This window comes from Argentina anserina, chromosome 3, assembly GCF_933775445.1.
Source record: "Argentina anserina chromosome 3, drPotAnse1.1, whole genome shotgun sequence".
Taxonomy (NCBI): Eukaryota; Viridiplantae; Streptophyta; class Magnoliopsida; order Rosales; family Rosaceae; genus Argentina; species Argentina anserina.
This window is the reverse complement of record NC_065874.1, coordinates 33,624,932-33,649,493: the sequence shown is the minus strand read 5'-3', so window position 1 is coordinate 33,649,493 and position 24,562 is coordinate 33,624,932. Positions and strand designations below refer to the sequence as shown.

The 24,562-nt window shown below is 37.6% G+C and overlaps 4 protein-coding genes across 4 annotated transcripts in view; 2 read left to right on the top strand and 2 right to left on the bottom strand.

Moving 5' to 3' along the window:
- The window catches only part of LOC126789420 (G-type lectin S-receptor-like serine/threonine-protein kinase LECRK2), a 28,388-nt gene extending 22,101 nt beyond the window's left edge, over positions 1-6,287 (bottom strand). The window contains exon 1 of the mRNA XM_050515569.1: positions 6,171-6,287. Coding sequence (XP_050371526.1) covers positions 6,171-6,287 — 117 coding nt within the window. The remainder of the gene's footprint in view (positions 1-6,170) is intronic.
- A 2,369-nt stretch (positions 6,288-8,656) lies between these two features.
- Positions 8,657-11,352, bottom strand: LOC126789419 (G-type lectin S-receptor-like serine/threonine-protein kinase LECRK2). Its single transcript, XM_050515568.1, has one exon. The coding sequence runs from the start codon at positions 11,243-11,245 to the stop codon at positions 8,837-8,839; it is 2,409 nt and encodes an 802-aa protein (XP_050371525.1). The 5' UTR covers positions 11,246-11,352; the 3' UTR covers positions 8,657-8,836.
- Positions 11,353-12,541: 1,189 nt separating this feature from the next.
- LOC126789449 (histone H3.2) lies at positions 12,542-13,177 on the top strand. Its single transcript, XM_050515606.1, has one exon. The coding sequence runs from the start codon at positions 12,596-12,598 to the stop codon at positions 13,004-13,006; it is 411 nt and encodes a 136-aa protein (XP_050371563.1). The 5' UTR covers positions 12,542-12,595; the 3' UTR covers positions 13,007-13,177.
- Positions 13,178-20,987: 7,810 nt separating this feature from the next.
- On the top strand, positions 20,988-23,887 carry LOC126789433 (G2/mitotic-specific cyclin S13-7-like). Its single transcript, XM_050515589.1, has 8 exons — positions 20,988-21,136; positions 21,760-21,938; positions 22,057-22,269; positions 22,366-22,494; positions 22,572-22,820; positions 22,899-23,060; positions 23,193-23,374; positions 23,490-23,887. The coding sequence occupies exons 1-8, from the start codon at positions 21,100-21,102 to the stop codon at positions 23,617-23,619; spliced, it is 1,281 nt and encodes a 426-aa protein (XP_050371546.1). The 5' UTR covers positions 20,988-21,099; the 3' UTR covers positions 23,620-23,887.
- The last annotated feature ends 675 nt before the right edge of the window (positions 23,888-24,562 follow it).

Sequence of the window (24,562 nt, the reverse complement as noted above, 5' to 3'; positions counted from 1 at the left end):
TATATTTGTTTCTAACTGGTTACACATATTTAAATAATATTTTCTACTTTCACCGCGTGCATGTTTACCACACTATGAAGTAATATGATTGGTTGTATACATCACATGCCAGTGTCACGTGGTGTTCCGAGTACACAAAATAATTAAGGCCTAATGAGTCATGCAGCTCTCTCGTCCAATGCCATGTCGACACGTCACCATACAATCATAAGCCCAGTCTGCAAGAATTATTTGATTGTAATGTGGCCACGCTGAATATTGTTGGCTTTATCTTGTAGCGGGAATATAGTTGGAAAGCTGAATTATTTGATATTAAGATATGTACTCGCGTTACATGTTTACTATGTTTTATATTATGTCACCGTTCTTTCAAAGAAAATAAAGTCGTCATTGAAGTAGTACGTACTCTTTACTAACTAGTGCTTGTTAGAATACATTTATTTCGTAGAGCCTCTCAATATTATTATTGGAGTTCTTCCATGTGCTGCTTATTATATTCAAGGGTTTCGGTTTAATGCACCTCCTTTTTTTCTTTGTATTAGACGATTTCACTAATGAAGGTTTGAGGGTATATGTCACATTCCATGCCCTTTTTGAGCCCGAAACACGACAGTAACGCCATAATCCCAAATTAACAAGCAAACAACACGTCAATCCAATGTGTTAACTACTCACTAATTTGAAACTATAAAGCTAGAAATAAAATAAATGGCACAAATGAGGAAAGATGAAATAAATGCGGTAAATAAATTACAAGTGTGGAAAGTAACAAACGAGACTTAGACAAAAAAAATACGAACAAACCATAAGTCCGAAAATAAGCAATAATGGCAGCGAGCAAAAACAACAGGTAAAGAATGCTTGGAAGGTCAAAGTTCGCCTAATGTGACAATTGAAACAAGCACGAAGATCAAAAATTGATATACTGCAATGAAAGATTGATCCTCAGGAATGAAGTAAATCACGAACGACGATCGTTACCAAACTACTAGCCGTCAAACCAATGCCACTAGGTACTTGCAAAGTATGGGTGAACACTCGTCCTCGCTAACCCGTTTCAAGGCCAATAACCTAACCGAAGTAGGGCTTGAAAAAAAATAAGGGTGTAATGCTCTTATGTAAAAAGAATAATGAGCGCTCAAATAAAGAACGATACTACGATGCAACCAAAATGATGTTAGTTTTAAATAGGCAGAAAACATCCATATGCAATATACTAACACCACGGCCTTGAAAGAAATAAAATAGCCTATGGGGCTTTCTAGATCATGTGATTGATTAACCCCAAACCGGGGGCCAACTACCACTCAAAGAAGTCTCTAAGGATGGATGAGTAGTGAGAGTGTTCATTCACTGAGAAAGTGCCCAAATAATAAAACACAATAAGAAAGTACACCCTCGATTGCGACCCAATATCTCTCACGGAAATGAATGTAAGAGGGGAAAACTTAACAGGTCACTGCCCCTCCGGAGATTTACGGTCATTGACGTTGTACGAATAACAAGCGTACTATGTCCCATCACTCTCAGGCCACGCATCGGACATCAGGACAAAGATGTTTCTCATAATCCATATATGCATGTGCATAGCCTCAATTTTCGCAAACATGAATAAAGAACATAAAGTAGATAAAATAATTCACGAGGCATCGACTATGAGCAAGTGAATTCAAGGAATAACGTACACTACACAATTAAAATGTCACTAAGCTGGAAAGGTAACGACTCACCCTACCTAAAATATCAAAGCCGAAGACCACATGCTCCAAGTTTCGATCATCGTGCTCTGAACATAGATAACATCCTGAATCCATCACCAAACATGTCAACGACTAAAAAGATACGAAAGAGAAAGTGTGACAATTATCTCGGTCAAATAACCATTTCCTAATTTGACTAGGAAAGGTCAAAGGTTGACCTTGACCAAGTCCACCGAGTTGACCACGACTCGGCCAACTCGATAATCGCCGATTTACAAGTCAGAACAATACTAAGTGTACTTTAGGGTCCAAAGACACTATATATCAAAACGGTGATTTACTTTTAACATTATTGACACAATTATAAGTTACATGTACCTTTTTGATTTCCGAATTAGGTGGAAATCGAGGTTAACAATTGATCGTAATCAAGTGTCATGAATTTGCGTCGCCATATTTTTAAGTTGGGGTTTTCACAAAATCACCAAGAGTAAGAGTAAAACTGCGAAGGTAGTTTCTTAAAAATTTAGAAGTGATTTTGTAAAACCTCAAAGGTAATTTTTGTAAAATTATAAAACTGTAACAGTAATTTCAGAAACTGTATGACAATTAAAATTAGTGCCGTAAAATAGTGAAAGTAATTGTAAAATAGTAACAACAACAGTTTTGTAACTACTGGGTCTGTCAAGAGTAAAATAATATTTTCACATTACTGTAAAACAGTAAAACGATTATTGGTCCAACATGCAAGGTATGGGTCTAGTAGAGGAAAAGGAAATTAAGATTTTTTTTGTGGTTTCACGGCCAGTGGTAGCCGGCTGTGGCTACACAACGCAGAGAAGCCGCTCCGGCATCTGCGTTTGGGAGAGAGAGAGAGAGAGAGAGTGTGTGTGTGTGTGTGTGTGGGTCGAAAGAGATGGGTCCCAAACCCAAATAAACTGATCCAAAGGCTAAAACAAAATTGAAAGAAATGGAAGGCTCAGTTCTGAAAATAAGAGAAGAATTTCTCAAATGGAGCTTTTATTCATACATATCAAAACAACACTTAAACCTACCTCTTTTTCTAAGTTCATTTTTTTATTTTTTCAATTCATGTGAAATTACCAAAAAGACATATAAGAGTGAAAAAAACAAGATAATTATCAACCTTCCTATTTAAAAATAGAGGATATAAATGATTTTGTTTTTGTTTTTCGTCAATCTATTATTTATGTATATATTTCAGGAAAACCCCAATTCATAATAGTAAATTGAATAAGATGGTTTAATTACTTATATTTTTTATTGTTAAGAAATAAAATAAATGAAATTATTAATCTTCATGTATCAATTGAAAAGCTACATAGCATTTTCGATAAATATCGGTTATGACCTAATAGAAAAAATTGTTCAAAAGATATAAGAAATTTCGTGTTGATTTTACTATTTGGTGAGTTTTAAATCAATGAATGAAAAAAAAAGAACAATATTATTAATTATAAATTTAGGATTGAAAGAGAAAATTATTTTGTGAAAATAGATTATGTAATTGTTAAGAATTTTTGGAGTTGTTTATAATAATTTAATAAAAGTAGAATTCGAAATATATATTAATGGATTGTACATTAATTTGATATTTAATAATAATATATTGATTATGGGCATTTTTGAAAAAGTATGTTGGTCTAAATAACATTTTAAATATTTATAATAGTAAAAGGGAGGTATACTAAGTGAGGATGTCAAAATACTATGTTTAGAGTGTAACGACCCTAAAATTTCGAGTATAAAAACTTAAAATCTTAAACTCGTACAACACCAAAACAATCTCAAATAAATCGAAATCATTTTAAATGCACAGCGGATCATTACTGAGTTCACAATACAACTCAGACAACCAATTATTACAAACCAAATTTATAATTCAACATTACATAAAATGGGAATGTAATAATCCTCACAATCGCTCACAACTCAAGAATAAATCCTCACAAGTTCTCACACACAAATCTGCAATAGAAACCTCACCACAAGCAGGATAATGAACAACTTCGAGTCTTCGGAGTCGTCCTTCGATTCCCACTAATCGACACCTGCAGTAGTATCCCATACACCATCGAATTGGTACACCGGGATTGTAAACACAAACCCGGTTGCTTTACAGCTCGTATGAGTAAAATAAAACAATATATCTCGCATATCAACATATACGACAATCTACAAATCAACAAATATAAATGCACTCATGAGTCAATGGACGGCCCATCTGGTTGTCCCAAAAATACGAAAATGATAGTGCTCATGAGAAATTGGGCAACCCCTCTGTTTACCCAAATGCATTTATAATACGGGTACTAATGAGCGTTGGTACACCTCTGTTACCCCTCAAGTAGTACACCGCCGACGTTGGGCAACCTCCTCGCTACCCAACGCCCGACATTAGGCAACCTCCTCGCTACCCAACGTAAATTGAATAAGATGGTTTAATTACTTATATTTTTGATTGTTAAGAAATAAAATAAATGAAATTATTAATCTTCATGTATCAATTGAAAAGCTACATAGCATTTTCGATAAACATCGGTTAGGACCTAATAGAAAAAATTGTTCAAAAGATATTATAAATTTTCATGTTGATTTTACTATTTGGTAAGTTTCAAATCAATGAATGAAAAAAAAAGAACAATATTATTAATTATGAATTTAGGATTGAAAGAGAAAATTAATTTGTGAAAATAGATTATGTAATTATTAAGAATTTTTGGAGTTGTTTATAATAATTTAATAAAAGTAGAATTCGAAATATATTAATGGATAGTACATTAATTTGATATTTAATAATAATATATTGATTATGGGCATTTTTGAAAAAGTATGTTGGTCTAAATAACATTTTATAAAAGTAAAAGGGAGGTATACTAAGTGACGATGTCAAAATACTATGTTTAGAGGTATGAATAGAAGCTCCATTTCTAAAAAACAAAGTAAAATTATTTTTAAAACGCTTAAAACTTCAAAAAGTCGTAAAAAAAAAATCGAGGGTTGGAAAGATATTTTGTTAATACTCCCGTGTTGATGCCAACCTGTAGTTTAATGTCGGTGGTGAGCCTAAAGTGTAGGAAAAGTAAACGGAAAAATAATCATGGGTCTCACAACAGTTACACCAAGCATTTATTCAAAAAAAAAAAAGGATTTGAGTGCAAGTCTCAACATTTGATTTTCCATCAACAGAAAATGATTTTGGGGAAAACATTTGATTCACTCTTTTACCAAATAAGTAATTTTGACTATTAACTTTAGTCCTAAAAATTATTTGCATTACAACACATAATTGAGTAAAAGTAACTAACTAATGTGTAAAAGTATGGAACTCGTGTAAGAAGATCAGGACCGGTCCATTGTATTTGGAGGCCTTGTGCGAAATATCAAATGTGGCCCCTTATGTGCTCCATTGATTGCTCTACATTTTCTTATAGACCAACATCAACATCTACAGCTCCATCTGCATCCCCTGGACATTGTGGTTCATTCCCTTTCTTGAAAATAAATTTCTCCATAGCTCTTGATTGACTACGAATAAACTTGTCCCATTCCTCTCTTTTTTTTTTGCTTCGGGAACTACCAAATGGAGCCATTCAAACATTTTCAAAATTCATCACATTAAACAGAATATATTCAAACAAAGTTTAATTATCAATTCAATCTAATACAAATTTAACAGCAATTTCCCCTATCACATAAAATTCAACTCCCCTATCAGACTTCTTCATTTTTCTGGACCAACATCAACATCAAAATTCAATCTAATACAATTGGTGGTTCAATCAATTCAGTTTGAAAAAAGTTCAAAAAATAATTACTCAATTCACACTAACTAAGTAACTACCATACCTTCGAGAGTTGGAGAGTGGAGACTTGGAGGCTTGCCGGCTTGGAACCAGATCCCTAGATTCCAATAAGGCCATAAATTAGTTGATCCCGTCGTCCCGATAATGCTTGATTGCTTGTCAAGGTCGAAGTCTCGAAAAGGCAAGAGAGTGGGAGAGAAGAGGAGAAGAAAGACCAAAGAAAGGGAGACGACGACTGGTCTCACTGTCTCAGTGGTCTAGACGAGCTACTGAGCTAGATGACTCAGATGAGGGGAGTCACTGAATCAAGGGACTGGCCGACTCTGTGTCTGTGAGGGAAGTGAGGAAGTCAATGACTTGAATGAGGGTAGATTATGAGTTTATGACTTATGAAAGTTTAGATAAATTAACAAAAAAAAAATGTAAGAGGTTTCGAGGATAAGGAGATTCCACACACACATCCAAGACTCAAATCAACTCAACTAGTTGTTACATAGTGATATCATTTTTTTTTAACTTCTAAATTTTTTGACACTTGGCCGGCCGACGGGCCGGCCTAAAGAAGATGTATATGGTGGAATTGGGACTGTCAAAAACAAATAGCAAACTCACCAGATGGGGAGGGCCAATATGAGTTATCGTTGTTTTTGGCAGTGAGGGATGAGCCTAAGGATATGTTTCTCGACGTTTGAGCCACGGTGGAACAAGGAAAAAGTACGAGAACAATGAAGCAAAGAAGGTAGTGAATATTGGAAGCCATTATTTCTGCCAGGTAATTAAAACTTGAGAAAAGTGTTCGCGCGCGCACAGACATAAGTTGGAGGAAGAAGCAAGCATATCTATTTTGGTACAGTTTTGATCAAACTAGTCAATTGAAACTACGTAAGATCAATCCCATTCATTGATGCATATTTGCACAGGTTTGCATGAGTCTTAATTAAACTTTAATGATAATACCACGTACTACGACTTTTGGAGTCTAACCTAAATTATAAAGACTTTCGATCATCAGTTTCTAATTGAATCAAACCTGTTTGCTGTCAAGGCATTTAACACGTTTGCATTATTGTTGACTAAACTGATTAATATGACTAATATCATTAATATGATGTACATGCTTCATGACTAATATGCATATCGTACAGTGTATGTTTTGACAATGTTCTAAAATTTCATTATGTATACTAGGCACGTGACCAGCTTTAAAATACTGATTTTTTTCCGGAACCGGAACCGGAATCGAAAAAAAAAACGATCCGGATTTAACATAATTTGCTTCCAGAACTGAAATTGAATCGAATCATAAATAACGGGTCAATTTTTGGGTTTTTACGGTTCTAAAAGTTTACTGTAATATATATATATATATATTTATCTCCAAGCCTTAAACAATAACCATATAAAAATACCAACTTTAAGCAAATACAAAACGTCAACAACCTCTCTAGTACAATTACTCAATGATCAACAATTAACATACTCAATTATTTCAAAATAATAATTTGGATAATTTGGATTTTAGGGAGTAACAAAATAATAGAGGAAGTCAGGGCGTAAGACAAATCAAATAGAGTTTTTTTTAGTTTATATAGTAATTAGTAGGAGTCTAAGAAGTAAAGAAAAGAAAGTGATGAGGGATGTGGCGATGGAAGATGTTTTTAGGGGTTTTTCTTATATATCGTGAATACTCGGTTTTAACGGTTTCAAAATAATTTTCAAAAATAGGAACCGGAATCAAATCAAATCAGTTGTTTCGGTGCGGTTCCTCTATGGTTAGTAATTTTTTTTTTGGAATTGAATCGAATCAACCATTTTAGTGCGATTTTGATAGTTCTAAACGGTTCTCGGGTCTAAAATCCCAGACTCCCAAGCCTAATTTATACAACTATTTGGAGGCAGCTGCTTCCTAGCTTTGAATTAGTCCTTAAAACTAAACTTGTGAGGCACAATCGGAGACACCTGATGGAGTTACATATGGTAGAAATGTAGATATTAGGCCTAGATAATATCAAAGACCAAACTGTTTAGTTCGAGAAAGTTCATATGAAAATGATCTCATGCGTCTTTAGATCAATTCATTATCAAAACGGACAAAACCTAACCTTCATGTATTCTCTACCGGCCCTCTTTGTTTCAGTGACACCAACATTTGACACACACGAAGAAAAAAGAAATGAAAAAATGATGCAAGATGAGCTAACTATATATGACATCTCGATAAAAAATCTCGAAAAAAAAAAAACGTCGGCAGAATAATAATTTAATTGAATATCGCAAATCGGTATTTAAATACTGGACGATTTTTAGTGAGCGCCCAAACCCTGATAGCCTAGCCTTGTTTTATTAGGTGTCAATGCATTAGTTACTCCATTATTTTCAAAATTGCCACCGTTTTCATATGCCTCGTTTGCCATTACAGTTTGATTTCTTACGCGTTCCATGCTCTGTTAAAATAAGAACAACACGGGTTTGACCCAGACGGGAGAGAGAGATGATTAGCAGTTCACCTGGCCTCATCCAACTGATATAAGCTATTTACCATTATTTCCAGATCCAAATTTGATACAATTTTATAGTTGATTTAAGTAATTAATTGAAGAATTTCGATCAGAAGAAGAAAAATTCACTTGCAGTTGCTAATTTGCCATGGGGTACGGACACCATTTTCTAAGGAGAAAGTTCGCAGCAAACTTTCTTAAGAAACAATTTTCTAAGGAAAGCTTCAGAAACCATTTTCTAATGTAGCTTAATTCCTTGAATGATAGTGGCTCTGGACGAAGAGCAATAAAAAGAGAGAGTGACAAAGATAACCGAGTTGATCATTGTCTTGGTTCTTCCGTCCAATTCAATCCCCGGAGCTCCTGATTTCGATTAACCCAGCAAAGGTATGGTCTTTCTTTTCGCCTTCAAAAACTGTTCCTCTTCTTGTTGGAATTGGAATTAGTTGAAAGTTGAAACTGATTTTGAAGAGAGGGACACCAGCAGCAATCGAAATCATCACCAACAGTTCTCAATTGGGTCCAGATTGGATTCAACCTCTTCTTCATTATACATGGTAATATCATCATCGATTCAGTACCCCATACACAATGAAAACTTTTCCCTTTGCTTCGTTTAATTCCTCATTTTCCCTTTTCTCCTTCGAATTCTCATAAACAAACTAAATATGAAGTTACATAAATAACATACAATCAAAATATAAAATTACATAAATAATATACAGATGATTTCCAATAGATGGAAAATGGAAAATGATTTGGAGACAAGATTTTATGCCACATTTCCCAAATGTAATTATTTGAACACTAACTAATGTGTAAGGTCCAAAAGTATGGAACTTGTAAAAGAAGATGGATCAGGTGGAATCGGCACATCAACAATCCCTTCAAGCATATGAATGACTTTCTTCATGGAAGGTCTCAGTGATGGATCTTCCTGAATGCACCACATTGCGACCATCACGTACTTCTCCATCATCTTGATGTCTTCATTTGTCTCATCATTTTTCTCCAGCAACAGATGTAGTTTCCTTTGGTTATAGCAGTCATAAGCCCAGTCTGCAAGAATTATTTGATCTTCATCTGCTGATTCTTCGTCGTATTTCTTTCTGCAACAAATGATCTCCAACAGCAAAATACCAAAGCTGTAGACATCCACCTTCGTTGTGATAGGCAAGTTCTTGAACCATTCAGGTGCCACGTACCCTCTTGTTCCTCTAATCCCTGTAATAGTGCGAGTTTGGTCAAGTCTCAAAAGCTTGGCTAATCCAAAATCGGAGATTTTAGCTGTGAATGTGTCGTCGAGGAGAATGTTTTGAGGCTTAATGTCACAATGTACAATTTGGTTGCTGCACTCCTCATGCAAATAGAAGAGCCCCTTTGAAACTCCTAATGCAATTTGCCTTCTTTGGTACCAGTTTGGCCTTGCCTCTCCGAAAAGGAAGCTTGCTAAAGTACCATTGATCATATACTCATACACAAGAATTCGGTGCTTCCCCTCGTTGCAATATCCAAGAAGTTGGACTAAATTCCTTTGATTAGTTCTCCCAATTGCTCTCACCTCAGCATTGAATTCCATATCATTTTCTCCAACCTTCGCATATAATATTTTGACTGCAACACATTTTCCTTCGTCACATGCTAACACTCCTTTGAAAACTGTTGCCGAAGCACCGCTGCCTAGTTCTTCCTTGAACTCATTTGTAGCTTTCTTTAACTCCTCATAAGTAAAATACTTCAAATTCATGCCTTTGTAAGGTTGAACTTCTAGAGCCTTTCTAGAAAACGTTCGAGAAACAACCACATATGTTACCAGAGGTAAGATGAAGTTCAGAATCCCCAAGCTACTAAGGAGCACTGATCCTACAATGATCAAAGTTGAATCATCTTTCTTTGTAAAATTGGCTCCTCCATTCTTTAAAGTAGAGTTGTCTTTTCTTATTTTGACAAGAGCTTTCGTCCCAGTAAGACTAGGATCAATCCTTCCATTTGAAAAAGGGAGTCCCTTCTTATAGCACTGTCCTCCGCTGTTGAAAATGGCAACAACACAAAAGCAATCCTCTAGGCAACTCTGTCTGCACCAATCCTCAGACACAGGTAGGAAAAGCTCGTAATCCAAAAATGGCATATTAGTGTTTTTCATCTCTTTCAAGTCAAACTCATCTGGGGCATCTGCAGCATCGCAACTTTGTGGAGCAAAGTCCTGCTTGCATCCTTTGAGCTTATCATTAGGATCAAGAATACTGTAACCTTCTGGACATAGACAAGTTGGTCCTGCATCTTCAAGCTGACACAAGCTATTGAACCCACACGCACCAAATCCTCTAGCTTGGACAATTGACGTGCAAATATTTGGTGGTATAAAAGAAGCAGTAGACCATGCCATAGGCCTTCCCTCGCTTGAGCTACTGATTTTAGGGTATGTATAGTGCCTCAAAACTCCATCATACTCGAGTGTAGCTCGCTGGTAGAAATCTTGGGATGCGATGGGGTTGGCTGATATTGTACTCAGTATGCTCCCATTCTTGGATGTAAAGTAAATAAGGCCAGACTGATTGAAGATGACTTGAAATCCAATATCAGTATATTTGGCTGACCAATATTCTGAATTGGCCGAATTTTGAGGGAAATTTGTGGTGTAAAGCAAGAGATGTCCATTAGATTGTAGTGTAAACATGAATCTACCTGTTGAGTAATTTGTATTCGTGTAGCGAGCATACAGTACGCCATTCTGCTTGAGACTTTGTGTGGGAAGCATTGTGTCAGTTGGCTCATCAAAACTCTCCCACAAGTAGGTGGAGTTTTGATTAGCAATCGCAAAATTTCCAGTGTCGAGCAACGCTGCATAGGAAACTCCGGTACTAGTAGAATAATCGGCAGACCATACTTGATTGCCCTTTGCATCATTGAGCACAAATTGGCCATCACTGGTGAGCTCAACTTTTGATCCTTGTGGCACAAGACTGTCTCCATTGGCTGACCACACAATTGTTTTCTCTTGTATCTTGTCGAACCAGATGGCTAGTAAGAAACCATCTTTCACAATCTGTTGAAAGCCAATAGCAAACTCACCAGATGGGGATGACCAAGATGAGTTATCATCGTTTTTGGCAGTGAGGGATGAACCTAAAGAAATGTTCTTCGACGTTTGAGCCATGGTGTAACAAGGAAGGATCACGAGAACAATGAAGAAAAGGGGGTAAGCTAGATTGGAAGCCATTATTTCTGCAAGTGGATCAAAACTTTACAGAAACACACACACACACACATATGTTGGAGAAAGAATCTCAACTACCAAGTTAACTACAGATAGATCAGACTAGTCTGATTTTCTCATGCATAACCAATCCCATTCGTTTTGCTGTATTGCATAGGTTTGTCAAGGTCTTAAATAGAAACTAATTGTTTTACCACTTAAAAGTCCAACTCGGAAATTTCTCATCAGTTACTTAGTTGAATTTAATTTGTCCTGGTCATCAACAATTAATAATATTCAACGTTTGACTAATATGTATGGCGTATGTTTTGAAAGTCTTTTCTATGTTATGTACTACTTGGAAAGTTGGAAGTTGTTTTGTTTTGAATTTTAGTCCCTTGAGCTTATTTGGTTTGAACACAATTACAGTACACTTGACTACCTAAGATATATAAAAAGAAAGACCAAGTCTATAAGAGGAAGTTCATACGAATTCAAAGATTACCTTCATATAATCTCCACAGGCCCTTTATGTTTCAAATATTTTTATGCACGAGGTATTTGCCACACACAAACAAAAAACAAAATGACGAAACTCATTCTCGCAAAGAAAATCACACTAAATATGGCATGTGATACTATTGAGTTTCATCTCCGGTCAATCATATTTATTAAAACATCGGAGATTTTCCGAAAAAATGTTTATTAAATTTTCATATCCCATAATAACATAGAAGATTAACACCCATAATATTGTACTAATAGAAGCAAATTTGCCGATCACTTTTTCTAACCACCCTCATGCTCATCCACCTAGATGAAAGCCGCATGTCTTTTTTATCATGTGTTATTAATTTATATAGATAATTATGGTTATACCATAGTTAATCTAAGACACATAACTTTCATCTAATTAGGTGGGCACGAAGGTGGTCAAAAAAAGTGGTCGGCAAATTAGTTTTAGGGTTTAGTTTTCTTGTATTAATAATCCCACAAAGCATTTCAATTGCTTCATTTGGGCATAAACCTTTTTTTTTAGGCCTCATAACCGCAACCGGTCAAAACCAATGCGGGATCCAAACTCTTTTCAAAATTCCAAAACTACCCGCTTTAACAAAGCACAATTCTATTGGTTAACTGAAGAGCACACGGATCGACAAACAAAGCACCTACTGAAATTAATCTTAACCGTTCAAACTAACACAAGACAAATCAGCGGTCCATATCCACCCCACCCAAAATTTCAAACCTCCCGCTTCTCTACTCCTATAAATACACCCCACCATTTCATCCCCATAATCACAATTGAAATCCAAATCCCCCAAATTCCCAAAATCCTAACCCTAATTCCTCTTCTCAAGTCTCAAGCTTTCAATGGCTCGTACCAAGCAGACCGCCCGCAAATCCACCGGAGGCAAAGCGCCGAGGAAGCAGCTGGCCACCAAGGCTGCCCGGAAGTCGGCCCCGGCGACCGGAGGAGTGAAGAAGCCTCACCGTTTCAGGCCGGGCACGGTGGCGCTGAGGGAGATCAGGAAGTACCAGAAGAGCACTGAGCTTCTGATCCGCAAGCTTCCGTTCCAGAGGCTTGTGAGGGAGATCGCTCAGGATTTCAAGACTGATCTCCGGTTCCAGAGCAGCGCCGTGGCGGCGCTTCAGGAGGCGGCGGAGGCGTATCTCGTTGGACTTTTCGAGGACACGAATCTTTGTGCTATTCATGCTAAGAGGGTTACGATTATGCCCAAGGATATCCAGCTTGCTCGGAGAATCAGAGGCGAGAGGGCTTAGGGAAATTGAGATCGATTTGCTGTGCTTTGGTGTCTTAGAATTTGAATTAGATTTGAATTTGGTTTAGAAACGGTTGTGATGAATTGCGAAAGTTGTTTCGGTTGTATATCCTGTTAAGTTCTTTTGAGAATTTGATGAAATGAAATGTTGCACTCTATGTGTTTGTGAAAATGCCTCTTTTGATTTTGATGCTTCATTTGGTTTTGATGATCTCAAAAATGCGTATGCACAAATAATCTGATGGTTCTCGATTTTTTGATGAATAGTTTTACCTAGTTAGGCTGTGTTTTTGAATGAGGATGGATCTGGTGGAGATGTGGAGATGAGACTTTGCTGATTCCTTCAAGCATGAGCATTACTTCATGGTTGGTCTCAGTGTTGGATCCTCTTGAATGCACCACAATGCGATTGTTACATACTTCTCCACATTTGTGATGTCATTGATGGCTTTGTAGTCATTCTTGACTAACAGTTGCAGCTTCATTTGGTTGTAGCAATCATAGGCCCAATTAGCTAGTATATGATGTCTGCAGCAAATAATCTCTAATAACAAAACGCCGTAGCTGTATACATCTACTTTCGTTGTGACAGGTATGTTCTTGAACCATTCAGCGGCCACATACCCTCTTGTCCCCCTGATTCCTGTTGTCGTTCGAGTCTGGTCTGTTGTCAAAAGCTTGGCTAATCCAAAGTCGGAGATTCTTGCTGTGAAGGACTCATCTAGAAGAATGTTTTGAGGCTTAATGTCGCAGTGTACGATTCGGCTGCTGCAGTCCTCATGCAAATACAAGAGCCCTTTTAAAACTTCGAGTGCAACGCGCTCATCATATGGATCAATGTAGGTGTAATTGCTTGGACAGTAGCATTTATGCATGGATCAATATAGGTGTTCAGTCCTTTTTCATCATGTTTACACAGGCTGTTGAACCCACATGCGCCCATAGTAAACTTTTAGAAATTGCTGTGCAGATATATTAATGTGGTTCAGAACTCCATCAAACTCAAGAATTGCTCTTTGGTAGAATCTTCCATTGGTACTTTGTTGGTTATATGTTATGAAGTATGCGTCGTTCATTAAGATAAAAAAAAAAGCCAGACCAGTTGAAGACCTGATGAAAGCCAGTATTACTCCCAGGTTTGATTACCATGTTAGCAAAATTAGGGTAAGATGCCACCTGTATTTTTGATGGTGTAAGTTGTGCATGGAGTATGCCACCTGGATTCAGAGTCTGTGCAGTGGGTAAGATTGTTTCAGTTGATTGTTGAAACTCACCTTCGGTTTTAAGCCCAGCAAATAAAGCCGATCGACTAGGCCCAACAAGCCCAATAAAAAGGGCCGTATAGGTATTTCGCAGTTTTCACTATTAATGTTGGGAGTTCGGACCCAAAGTTCCGTTCTTGATTTCATCGGAGAAAACCTCACACTCTCCTCTTCCGTTACTCTCTTTCACCATTGCAATGGACTCTGGTTAGCTACGAATTCATTTTTTTTTTAAATTTCATTTCTTTATTTATATGCTTAACTTTAGAGCTGTTTTGGAATTTGAAGAAGGTTATGATAGTTTTGAGGTCGATTGATGTGGGTTTTAGGAGGATTTGGTTTTGGGTTAGTTTCTATAGTGATCATAGGGACGTCATCTCTCAAGTTTAGTGCTTTTACTGCTTTAGGTGAAATTAAATTAACTTAGGTAGAAGAGTTGGAGTTAAATTTGTGAGAGCTTTTGTCGTATTAGAAGTATCATGAAATTTTGGACTAGTGTATGGAGATTACATATGTATGGAGACAAATGATAATTGGCTGCAACTCTGCAAATCTGACTGTCTTTGACTCTGGTCATCCCATGTTGCAACTGGTTTTTCCCTACATTTTTATTAAGTTTCTATATCAACTTGACTAATTTTTAGAATGGTGATTTCATCTTGCCATTTTCGGATGTTTTCAATTTCTAGGGTTCGAGTTCATACTGGAAAATTCTGAGTCTTTTTCTGTTGTGTTAGGGTGCATGAAACTACAGCTATTCTGTGTGTACTTGCGTGTTTAAGAAGCCAGGTTCACACAAGTGGTCTGAAACTTTGTTTGGTTATGACTTATGAGGCTAGACACATTCAGAGAATTGTAAACCTGACCTCAGCTGGCCAGATTATGCTTTTGAGTCTTTCTCGTCAACTCTTTATCCTTTCCCCAGTATCATGTCTCAGTCCACTTGAAACATTAAATATAATTACATCGCTTTTGATTTTTGTGAGACGTTCCTGAATCAATTCCTATTTATCAAGATATATTCCGCAAAGTTATGGGAGACGTTCAAGAATCCTACTGATACCATGTTGCCTGGGCAAATATTGGAAAGAGGAGGGAAACTTTCTTCTCGAAACTCAGAAACTGACTATTCGAGAGGAAGGTTTACACTACATTTTCAAGATGATGGAAATCTTGTGTTTAGTGCTCAAAGACCTTTTTACTCAACCAAAACTACCACAGGGGTTGTTCAAGGTAGTGAAGGTCTACAGTTGGTTTTCGATGACTCAGGCAACTTCTATATTCTGCGAGTGAATGGTAGACCTTATACTTTCACTGCGGAGGAACATGCAGCGAAGGACTACTATCTCCGGTCAACTTTCAGCTTTGATGGGGTTTTGGCTCAATATTTCCTCCCAAAGACTTTCAGTGGCAATTAAGCTGGGTTCCTCTTTGGTCAGCGCCACCAAAAACTTGCAAAGAAATTAAGGCGAAATGGAGCTGGAAGAGACTGTCATGTTTGCTCTTTGGTGTATTCAAGGATACCCATCTCTTCGACCCGCCATCAAGAAGGTTGTGCATTTGCTTGAAGGATTAGTTCAAGTTCAGGAGATTCTGTTTGTCCTTCATAATAAGAGATTGTTATGATTTCATTAAGATTAATAAGTTTTGTGTTCCTTCGTCCGAGGTTTATTTATTTTTGACTGTTAACTCGTATGAAAATATATTAAATGACAATTGGATAAATACTGTATAGATATCTACTGGGTCAATTGAAACTGGTAGAGGTTTTCTGGTCATCTTCAACCAATCTGGCTTTATTTGCCTAAGAGTACAAAACGGTAGCATGCTTGGTTCGGTCTTTACAAGAAACAGTTCAGACACGAGACGTCTACCGGAGAACAACTTTTGACTATGATGGAGTTCTCAGGCATAGATCCACCAGAAAGAAACCGAGTCTTCAAGTGCTTGATACACCTTTAGCTTTATGCCTCCAAATATTTGTTTAACAATTTTCAGATATACAAGTGGTGGTGCATGTGGGTTTAACAACTTACATCTTGAGGCGGCTCTGATACCACTTGTCACGGATCTAGTATTTGACTGTCACACTTGGTACATGCGGCGCTTGATAGGAGCACTTTGTGCGACGTTTTTAACATGTTTTTACCTCAATTTGTACTTTGCTTAGCCCTTATTATTGTACTATTGAGTCATTGAGTCGTAGTAAGAGTCTTGAGCGGTATTGGATGCATTTTTGTGCTTACATGAGTTAAAACGCATAATTGGTTTAGAGTCCTAGTTTAACTAGGAATCCTTGTTAGGTTTTGAAACTAATTATCTTTTACTTATGATTTTATTTTCTTATTTTCAGATTTGATTGAAGAGATAATTAAAGAAAAAAAGATGGAGCCAAGTCATGCAACAATTAAATAGAAGATGATCATTAAAGGCATAAAACATGGCATGTTTTAGGGATTAAAGCATGGCATGTTTTAGGGAATAAAGCATGGCATGTTTTAGGGAATAAAACTTTCCATGTTTTAGGGATTAAAGCATGGCATGTTTATAGGAAGAAAGAAGCAATTTCAAACCCTCCATCTTTCCTCTATATATACATGGCTTCACCTCTCAAATAAGATCACTTCTCATTTGCATTCAAGAGCCAAACCTCTACCAAAATACTACCTCAAACATCCTTTACCAAAACAGCAAGCCATTCTCCCCATATACAAATTCCATCTCCACCGAAATCACCATTGAAGACACACCTCCAAGGTTCCTACAACGTGTGATTTTCGCAACTCTTCCCCACGGGTTTGTTCGTTTTTGATTTTTTACAATATTTTGTCTATGAAGATTATAGTATGATGTTTGTGTGGGATTATTGTTTTGTATTAAGAATCGAAATTTTCAGATTGTTGTATTGGATTTTTGGTTCTTTACCAAATTAATGGTTTCCTATAATTAATGAGTTTGTATTTCTATTGTTGTGTTCCAATCATCTTTCTCATACTTTTAGATAATTTTCAGATATGTGCATATGAATTTAGTGCTTGGATGTATTCCCTAAGATTGTGTTTGAGTGCTAGATTCATCAACCATATTGACACAAATCGAATCATGCCCTAAGTAGGTTCGGTTTGTGTTGATTAAAAGTGGTAAAAATTCTGGAAATTTGCATGTAAAACCATGGTGGGTGACGCCATACATGAAACATGTCTCCAACAAAGATTTGGTGCTTATATGTAATTGAATTTGATTTATACTCTAAGTGTTATTGAATTTGATTGCATGCAAATTTAGATTAGGCCCTAAGTCAATCTAAATGTTAATTGAAATCTTGCATGATTAGATGATCCCCTAAGGCTCTAATTGTATTGGTGTCTAAAAAGTATGTAATTGGTTGAATTAGAATGCATGATAGGTTCGAACTTGTAATTATGTGGTGTAATGGTAAATTTGGTTTAAGTTTGTTAAAGAGAAGTCGATCATGTAAATAGTAATTTAGGTTTTATTTTTGTAGTTAATAATCAATCTCAAACCCCCCATTATTTGTTAACACTAAAAGTTTAGAGTTCCCTTCAATTCCCCGGAAAGAACGATCCCTGCTTATTCTATACTAACGATGATGTTTTACAGGGTTTATTATAGACGTTTTAACCAACGCTCTATCAGCGCTCCATCCTCATGGAGCCAGTCTTATCAAATGAGGCAATGCACTGGTTTCACCCTGTCTTAGACTCATGGGATCGGCTCCAAATCCCGACCAGTGTGTAGGGCGGCATACTTTCTTCTTCGACGTTAAATCTCTGATTAGCGACAAGTTCTCCAAACTTAACCAGGTCGGCCTACCTGAACCCCTAGGAACGAGCAGCCATATATCTCCCACACTTCTGATTTTGGAGCAATCTCACATATGTATGAAGCTCATATAACCAGCGACGCCCACGATAAACACTCCCGAAAACGAGACGTGACATCCTCCCCCACCAAACTTGGTGTACGTCCTCATACACAGCATCCCTACTGCGGCATGCGTAACCCTCGTACGCCCGCGATGCCTGAGCGACGAGAGGAGTTCCCAAAGATCGTCCAACAATGCTTCGCGCCGGATCTCTCGTCCTAAATTTTTCCATGGATCCTCGTCCGGTCCTACCCCTGGAGGCACCTTGCCTACTCGACTCCCCCGCGGAGCCCCCTGTATCCTGGGGACACGGCGACACGTGTGAGAGCTTGGCGACACAACGACAGTGATGTCGAAGCGGCTATGATACCACTTGCCACAGACCTAGCCATTCGGCTGCCACACTTGATCCATGCAGCGCTCCATCCCCGTGGAGCCAGCCTTATCCAATGGGGCAATGCACTGGTTTCGCCCTACCTTGAGCTCATCAGGGGATCGGCTCCAGACCCCGACCAATGTGTAGGGCGGCCTACTCCCTTCGACGTTAAGTCCCGACTAGCGACAAGCTCCTCAAACTTAACCGGGTCGGCATGCCTGAACCCCTTATGAAGGAGCAACCATATATCTCACACACTTCTGATCTTGGAGCAATCCCACATATGTATGAAACTCATATAACCAACAACGCTCACGATAAACACTCCCGAAAACGGGACGTGACATTATGTAGACATGATGAGATTAATTACTCATGCCCTCCAAATTACTTTTTTGTTCCCCAAAGTTGTGTTAAAGCCTCATTAGAGAAAGACCTCTTTAAATTTCATGAGCTTCCCAACACTGATGACCTGGTGGAGAACTGGAGATTATGAGCATCTCCAGCAAGTTAATAAGAAATGGCAGGCTTATGGCACTATCCGGAGCTAAGAGTGATTGGCGATTTGCTCGCTTCGTCAGATTTATGTGGTGGAATGGTGAATGTGTTGGTGATGCAAGAGAGAGCAGGAGCTTGAATTATGGTGCTTAACCGAGCTAATTCGAAACGATAAGCTATGAATTCATATTTTTAATTTAGTTTTCTTTATTTATAGCTAGTCTTGCACATCTTACATCAACTAAACCAGATTTAGCTAGTTTTCTTTATTTATAGCTAGTATTGATCGACAATACTATCCCTAATTCACATCGATCAGATCCTTGTTGACCCGCTCGCATTCGTCGATCCATTCACTGTAAATGTCAATGGTTCAGTGAGAGGGTTGGCTTTAGTATGAAAAGCCTCTTGACAAACACAGCACACGGCACTTCCGTACCATTTCTCCTTGAGCTTGAAAATCTCACACTTGGCGTTTCTGCCTTAGTTGCAGAAAGAGCAAGCGAACAGTCTCAAGCTTCTCCGCTCGCCTCTTCATAGGCTTGGCTCTACTGCTACTCTTTCTCCTCCCCATTCTTGGTTTCTAATTCACACTCTGCTTTCCAAATGTGACTTCTCCACTTCGCACGGTGCTTCTGTTTATAAGCTCTGAATTAGTGTTTCCTATTCCTTATCGGATTAGTAAAACCCCTGTATTCGGCATGCAACATTATACAGCTGGCTACTCACCCTCGGTTTAAAATTTTAAAGTTTTTTATCTGAGGCTAAAGTAAATTTGCTCTCAGCACCCATTGGACACCACCGCTGCGTCGGAAACTTCAAAAAGCCGACGGACGACGACGGTGGTTGACTGAAGCGGTGGAGCGGAGAGAGAAAACGCGAGGCTTCCGGTTCGTCTGTCGAAGAAGAGAGAGTTGACTTGGGCCTAAAATTAAATAGGAAGGGCCAGCAGCCCAGAGAAAAGGGCTTGGCACCCTTTCCTTTCTCCTCTGCATTCCCTTTTTCTTTTAGTATTGGAAGAAATTTTATATTTGTTTCCCATTTGAAGAAAATTGGATTTAGTGAGATACTGTATACCGAAAATTCATTACTCATTGATCATAAGTTTATCATTTTAATATGTAAAATATCATATTGTCCTACACAATATTGAAAATTTTGATTCTGGTTCAACCTTGAGGTGCATAACACTTAAGAGACTTATAACCGCAACTGACCATATATAACCTCAATAGCCTAACCAATTAAAGAACTAAATGGCTCCACAGTGTGGAAGTGTCTTGATCGAAGGAGTTGTTATTGTGTCAACATCGTGTATCTAGTAATTTCGCACAGTAAAGCGCCAACATGTGCCAAGCGGCCATGGCCAAAAGTTGAAGAACGATGATTGTGATAGTGGGTGTGAGTTACCTATTTGGGGAGCTAGGAACATTCCACTTTCAATAGTGTCAATTTGTTAGACCAAATTGTGTTTGTCATTCATAGGCCGTTATACAATGCTTTAATTTTATGATTGATTTGGACGCAATATTCTCCGTCTGACATGAATCATATTTATAATTCCTTTTACATTACATAATCTTTTTTCGGATTTTCAAGACAAAGTATAGTAAATTTTTGACTTATACACATTTAAATGTTTGATTGTCCACTTGTACGACCAAACACATTTCAAAGTTTGAATATGCAAACACTTTCATGTTTCCTTTATTGCCATTTTAATAATGTGGCATATACATGTATCATGTATGTTCGTAGTAAAGAACATGGTGAGTTGTATTGGTCTGAAATACAAATAAGGAAATCTTATTACACCACAACTTTAAACCACAGCCGCTGCTCAAATCCAGCGGTTCATATTTCAAATGCAAAAAGATTTGACCGTTGTAGCTCCGTCGGCTCTCGAGCTTCAAATATAAACACAAACCCCCTATTCTCCTGAGGAACACAATCACAGAGAAATCAAAGAGATCAAGAACAGAGGGATCGAAAAAGCAAGAAACTTTGGACGACCCAAGACTTGAAGTCAAAACCCAGAAGGAGATCTCACTCCTATTCATCAAGATTTGGCCATGGACACCAGAGCTGTTGCTCCTCTACAACCCAGAGGTATTCATCGATTTCAATCTCATCCAAGTAATTTTTCTCGTTTCTGGTTCCATATTCTTTGTGGGTTTTGTGATTTTAATTCAGATGTGCAGTAAAATTTGTTCAATTTGAGGTTTTGTGTGGATTTCTTGAAGTAATTGGCATTTCTATCATGTTTGGACTAATGGGTTTGGGGATGATGTGATGCAGTTCTTGGTGGGTTCTGTATGAATAGAAGAATGAATTTTGAGAATTGATGGGTGTTTGTGCTTTGTTTTAGCTTTAATTTTAGCTTTTATTGGGTTTTGTCTTCTTTCCCTGATTATGGGTTGGTTAGGGTTTTACATGCACAAGAACGAGAACGTTTCTTTATATTGTTTTATTGATTCAATCCTTATGATATGCCTTTTGTATTCGTAAATTTAGATGATTGGGTTTATGGGTTTTTTAGTTATCAGTACTAAAACCCCTTTCATTTGAAGACTAAAACCCATTCTCTAGGACTATCATGATTATTTCTGTGAATACAGCCAACTACGTTTTCCCAAGTACTGTAAGATGTCTTAATTTCTTCAGATTACATGTATTTGGGTCTTATAGAAAATCGAAATTGATGTGTTTACTCTTGCTTGTCTTACTTCAAGGTAATGGTAAAGTCCATGGAGAAGCACCAAGAAGGAACCAGCGAGTAGCTCTTGAAGACAGGACCAACTTAGGGGAAGGTCAGGTTGAAATTGAAGGGAAACCCGGGGTTCAGGTTACTCGCCGCATCACAAGGAGTTTCCATGCCCAACTGTTGGCAAATGCACAGAAGAACAATGGGGTAATGAACCTTAACAATTGCTTTTCAATACTTATTTCTGCAATGAATTTTATGTTCTTTCAAATTTAAAGTTGATTAATTATAATAGTATATCGCATTTGACTCTGTGAACTTGCAGAACCCAGTACTAGTGCCTGGTGTTGACAACAAGGAAGCTAAGAATATAAGTGGTGCCCCAGCAAAGAAGGTCACCACGAATAAAACTGATGAAGATGTGGTTGTGATTAGTTCTGGTGAAGAAAATGAGAAGCCGGTCAATAGCGGCAAGCCGGTACAATGTTCAAGGAAAGAAGTCAAGACTCTCACTTCGATACTAACAGCTCGAAGCAAGGTGAGCTTAGAGTTTATTTTTAGTGAATTCTAAACACATATTTCCACAGTATTGCTTCTGTTTCTCTGTTGGGTATTGAACAGTTGTTTATTGCAGGCTATGGCTGGTGGAGACACTAACAAACAAAAAGAGCAGATCTTGGATTTTGATAGAGCTGATGTCAATGATGAACTAGCAGTTGTAGAATATGTTGATGAACTATACAAGTTCTACAAACTTGAAGAGGTAAAATCTTATCCCCTTTGCCTCACCAACATTTGCCGCTTCTCCCGTTAAACTTAAGCATGAAATCACTTATGCAGGATGACTGCCGAGTTGGAGATTACTTGGGCACACAGCCAGATATCAATTCGAAGATGAGGTCTATCCTTATAGACTGGTTGGTAGATGTCCACAGGAAATTTGAATTGATGCCTGAAACCTTCTACCTTACTGTGAACATAATTGACCGATTCCTTTCAAGGAAGATGGTAACTAGGAGGGAGCTTCAGCTAGTTGGCATCAGTTCTACAGTGATAGCATCGAAGTATGAGGAAGTTTGGGCTCCAGAGGTATTGTTCTACCCTTGTTTTAATCCAGGCAGTATTGATTTCTAATACTATTTATCTGAAATGGGTTTGATTATGCAGGTCAATGATTTTGTGTGCTTATCAGACTATGCATATACTGGCTGTCAGATTCGTGCAATGGAGAAAGCAATCTTGCAGAAGTTGGAGTGGTATTTGACGGTTCCAACACCTTATGTATTTCTTGCTAGATACATCAAAGCTTCCATTTCACCTGATGATGAGGTACTTGATGTGCTATGGTTTTTTTAGAAAACATAACATACATTAATATTTAAACTGTTTCTTTGGTACTTATTCAATATAAAAAAGTGAAGCAATGAATATAAACGTGTTTTGTTTACCTTTCTAATGCAGATGAAGAATATGGTGTTCTATTTAGCTGAACTTGGAGTTTTGGATTATCAAATAACCATCCGGCACTCCCCGTCCATGATAGCTGCTGCAGCAGTCTATGCTGCCCGTTGTACCCTCAACAAGATGCCTTTCTGGACTGAGACTTTGAAACACCATACTGGTTACTGCAAAGAAGAGCTAAGGTGATATAAGTGTGCTCAGTTACAGCAAAACATATAGTGATAGAGACACAGTGATAATTGAATTAACTGCCGGATATACTTGATGATTTGACATGTGTTGTTTTTCATACAACAGGGAATGTGCCAAGGTGTTGGTTGGCTTTCACTCAAAGGCTGGAGAAGGTGATCTCAAAGCTATATACAGAAAATACACAAAACCTGAATATGGTGCAGTTTCTCGCCGCACTCCAGCAAAAATTTGTTAGGTCGTCCTCATGAAGATGTTCCTTTTGAGTCCATTTGATTACTGGTTTACTTTTTGTAGACAAATGAATATGCTAGTAGTTTTGGTTTAGGTGTCAAGAAGATTGTCACAACCCTATGTAGTCTGTCCATCTCAAATGTTGTAGGGTGCTTTTGTTTCAATTTGTACTCCAGAAACTGAGAGTTGGTACTGTTCTGCTCCTCATTGTCTCCTACAGATTGTTCCCTGGAACAGACTCAGAGTGTTTTCGCTCCTTGTTAGTAGTTCTATGAAGTTTATCAACGGTCAATATCATGTCCCTTTCGAGTATATTTATGACTGTTACATGATCTTCCACACCTGAAGATTTTTTATTTTCTGGGTACAAATTTTTGAAACTGTTGTGAGCAGAATTGCTTTTAAAACTGTTGCGAGATGAATCAACTGAGGTGTTTGGTAAACTGTTTTGGAAAGTGCAGGGGCTTTGTAGGATTACCAAATTGGAGATCAATATATTTCTGAACTCAAGTTCTTAACAATATCATAACAGGATAAATCATTCAAGGAAAGAAGAAGCTCATCTTATATATTTATACAAAGCAATTCAAGCTATGATCTTATTTATTTAATACTTATGTCTGATCTAATGCATTTCTTTCCTGCAATAAGAAAAAGAAAATACTTTGAGACTACAAGATCATAAGAGGTGTTCGATCTTTATGCTAACACCTCACAAATTGAAGTACCCAGTTCACCCTCACAGATTGAAATATGCTTTTTAATACTTGATAAGTGCAATATATGATATTGATATGAGGACCATATTCCTTCTCAACAACTGTTTTTGTTTAATTGGAACTTTGCAAGGATATATTCTGTCATTAGAAAACAACTCTGATTTGCATGTATCTACATAATACAACTTGTTGGTTTTTCCACAGAGGAGAAGAACATGAAAATGGGTA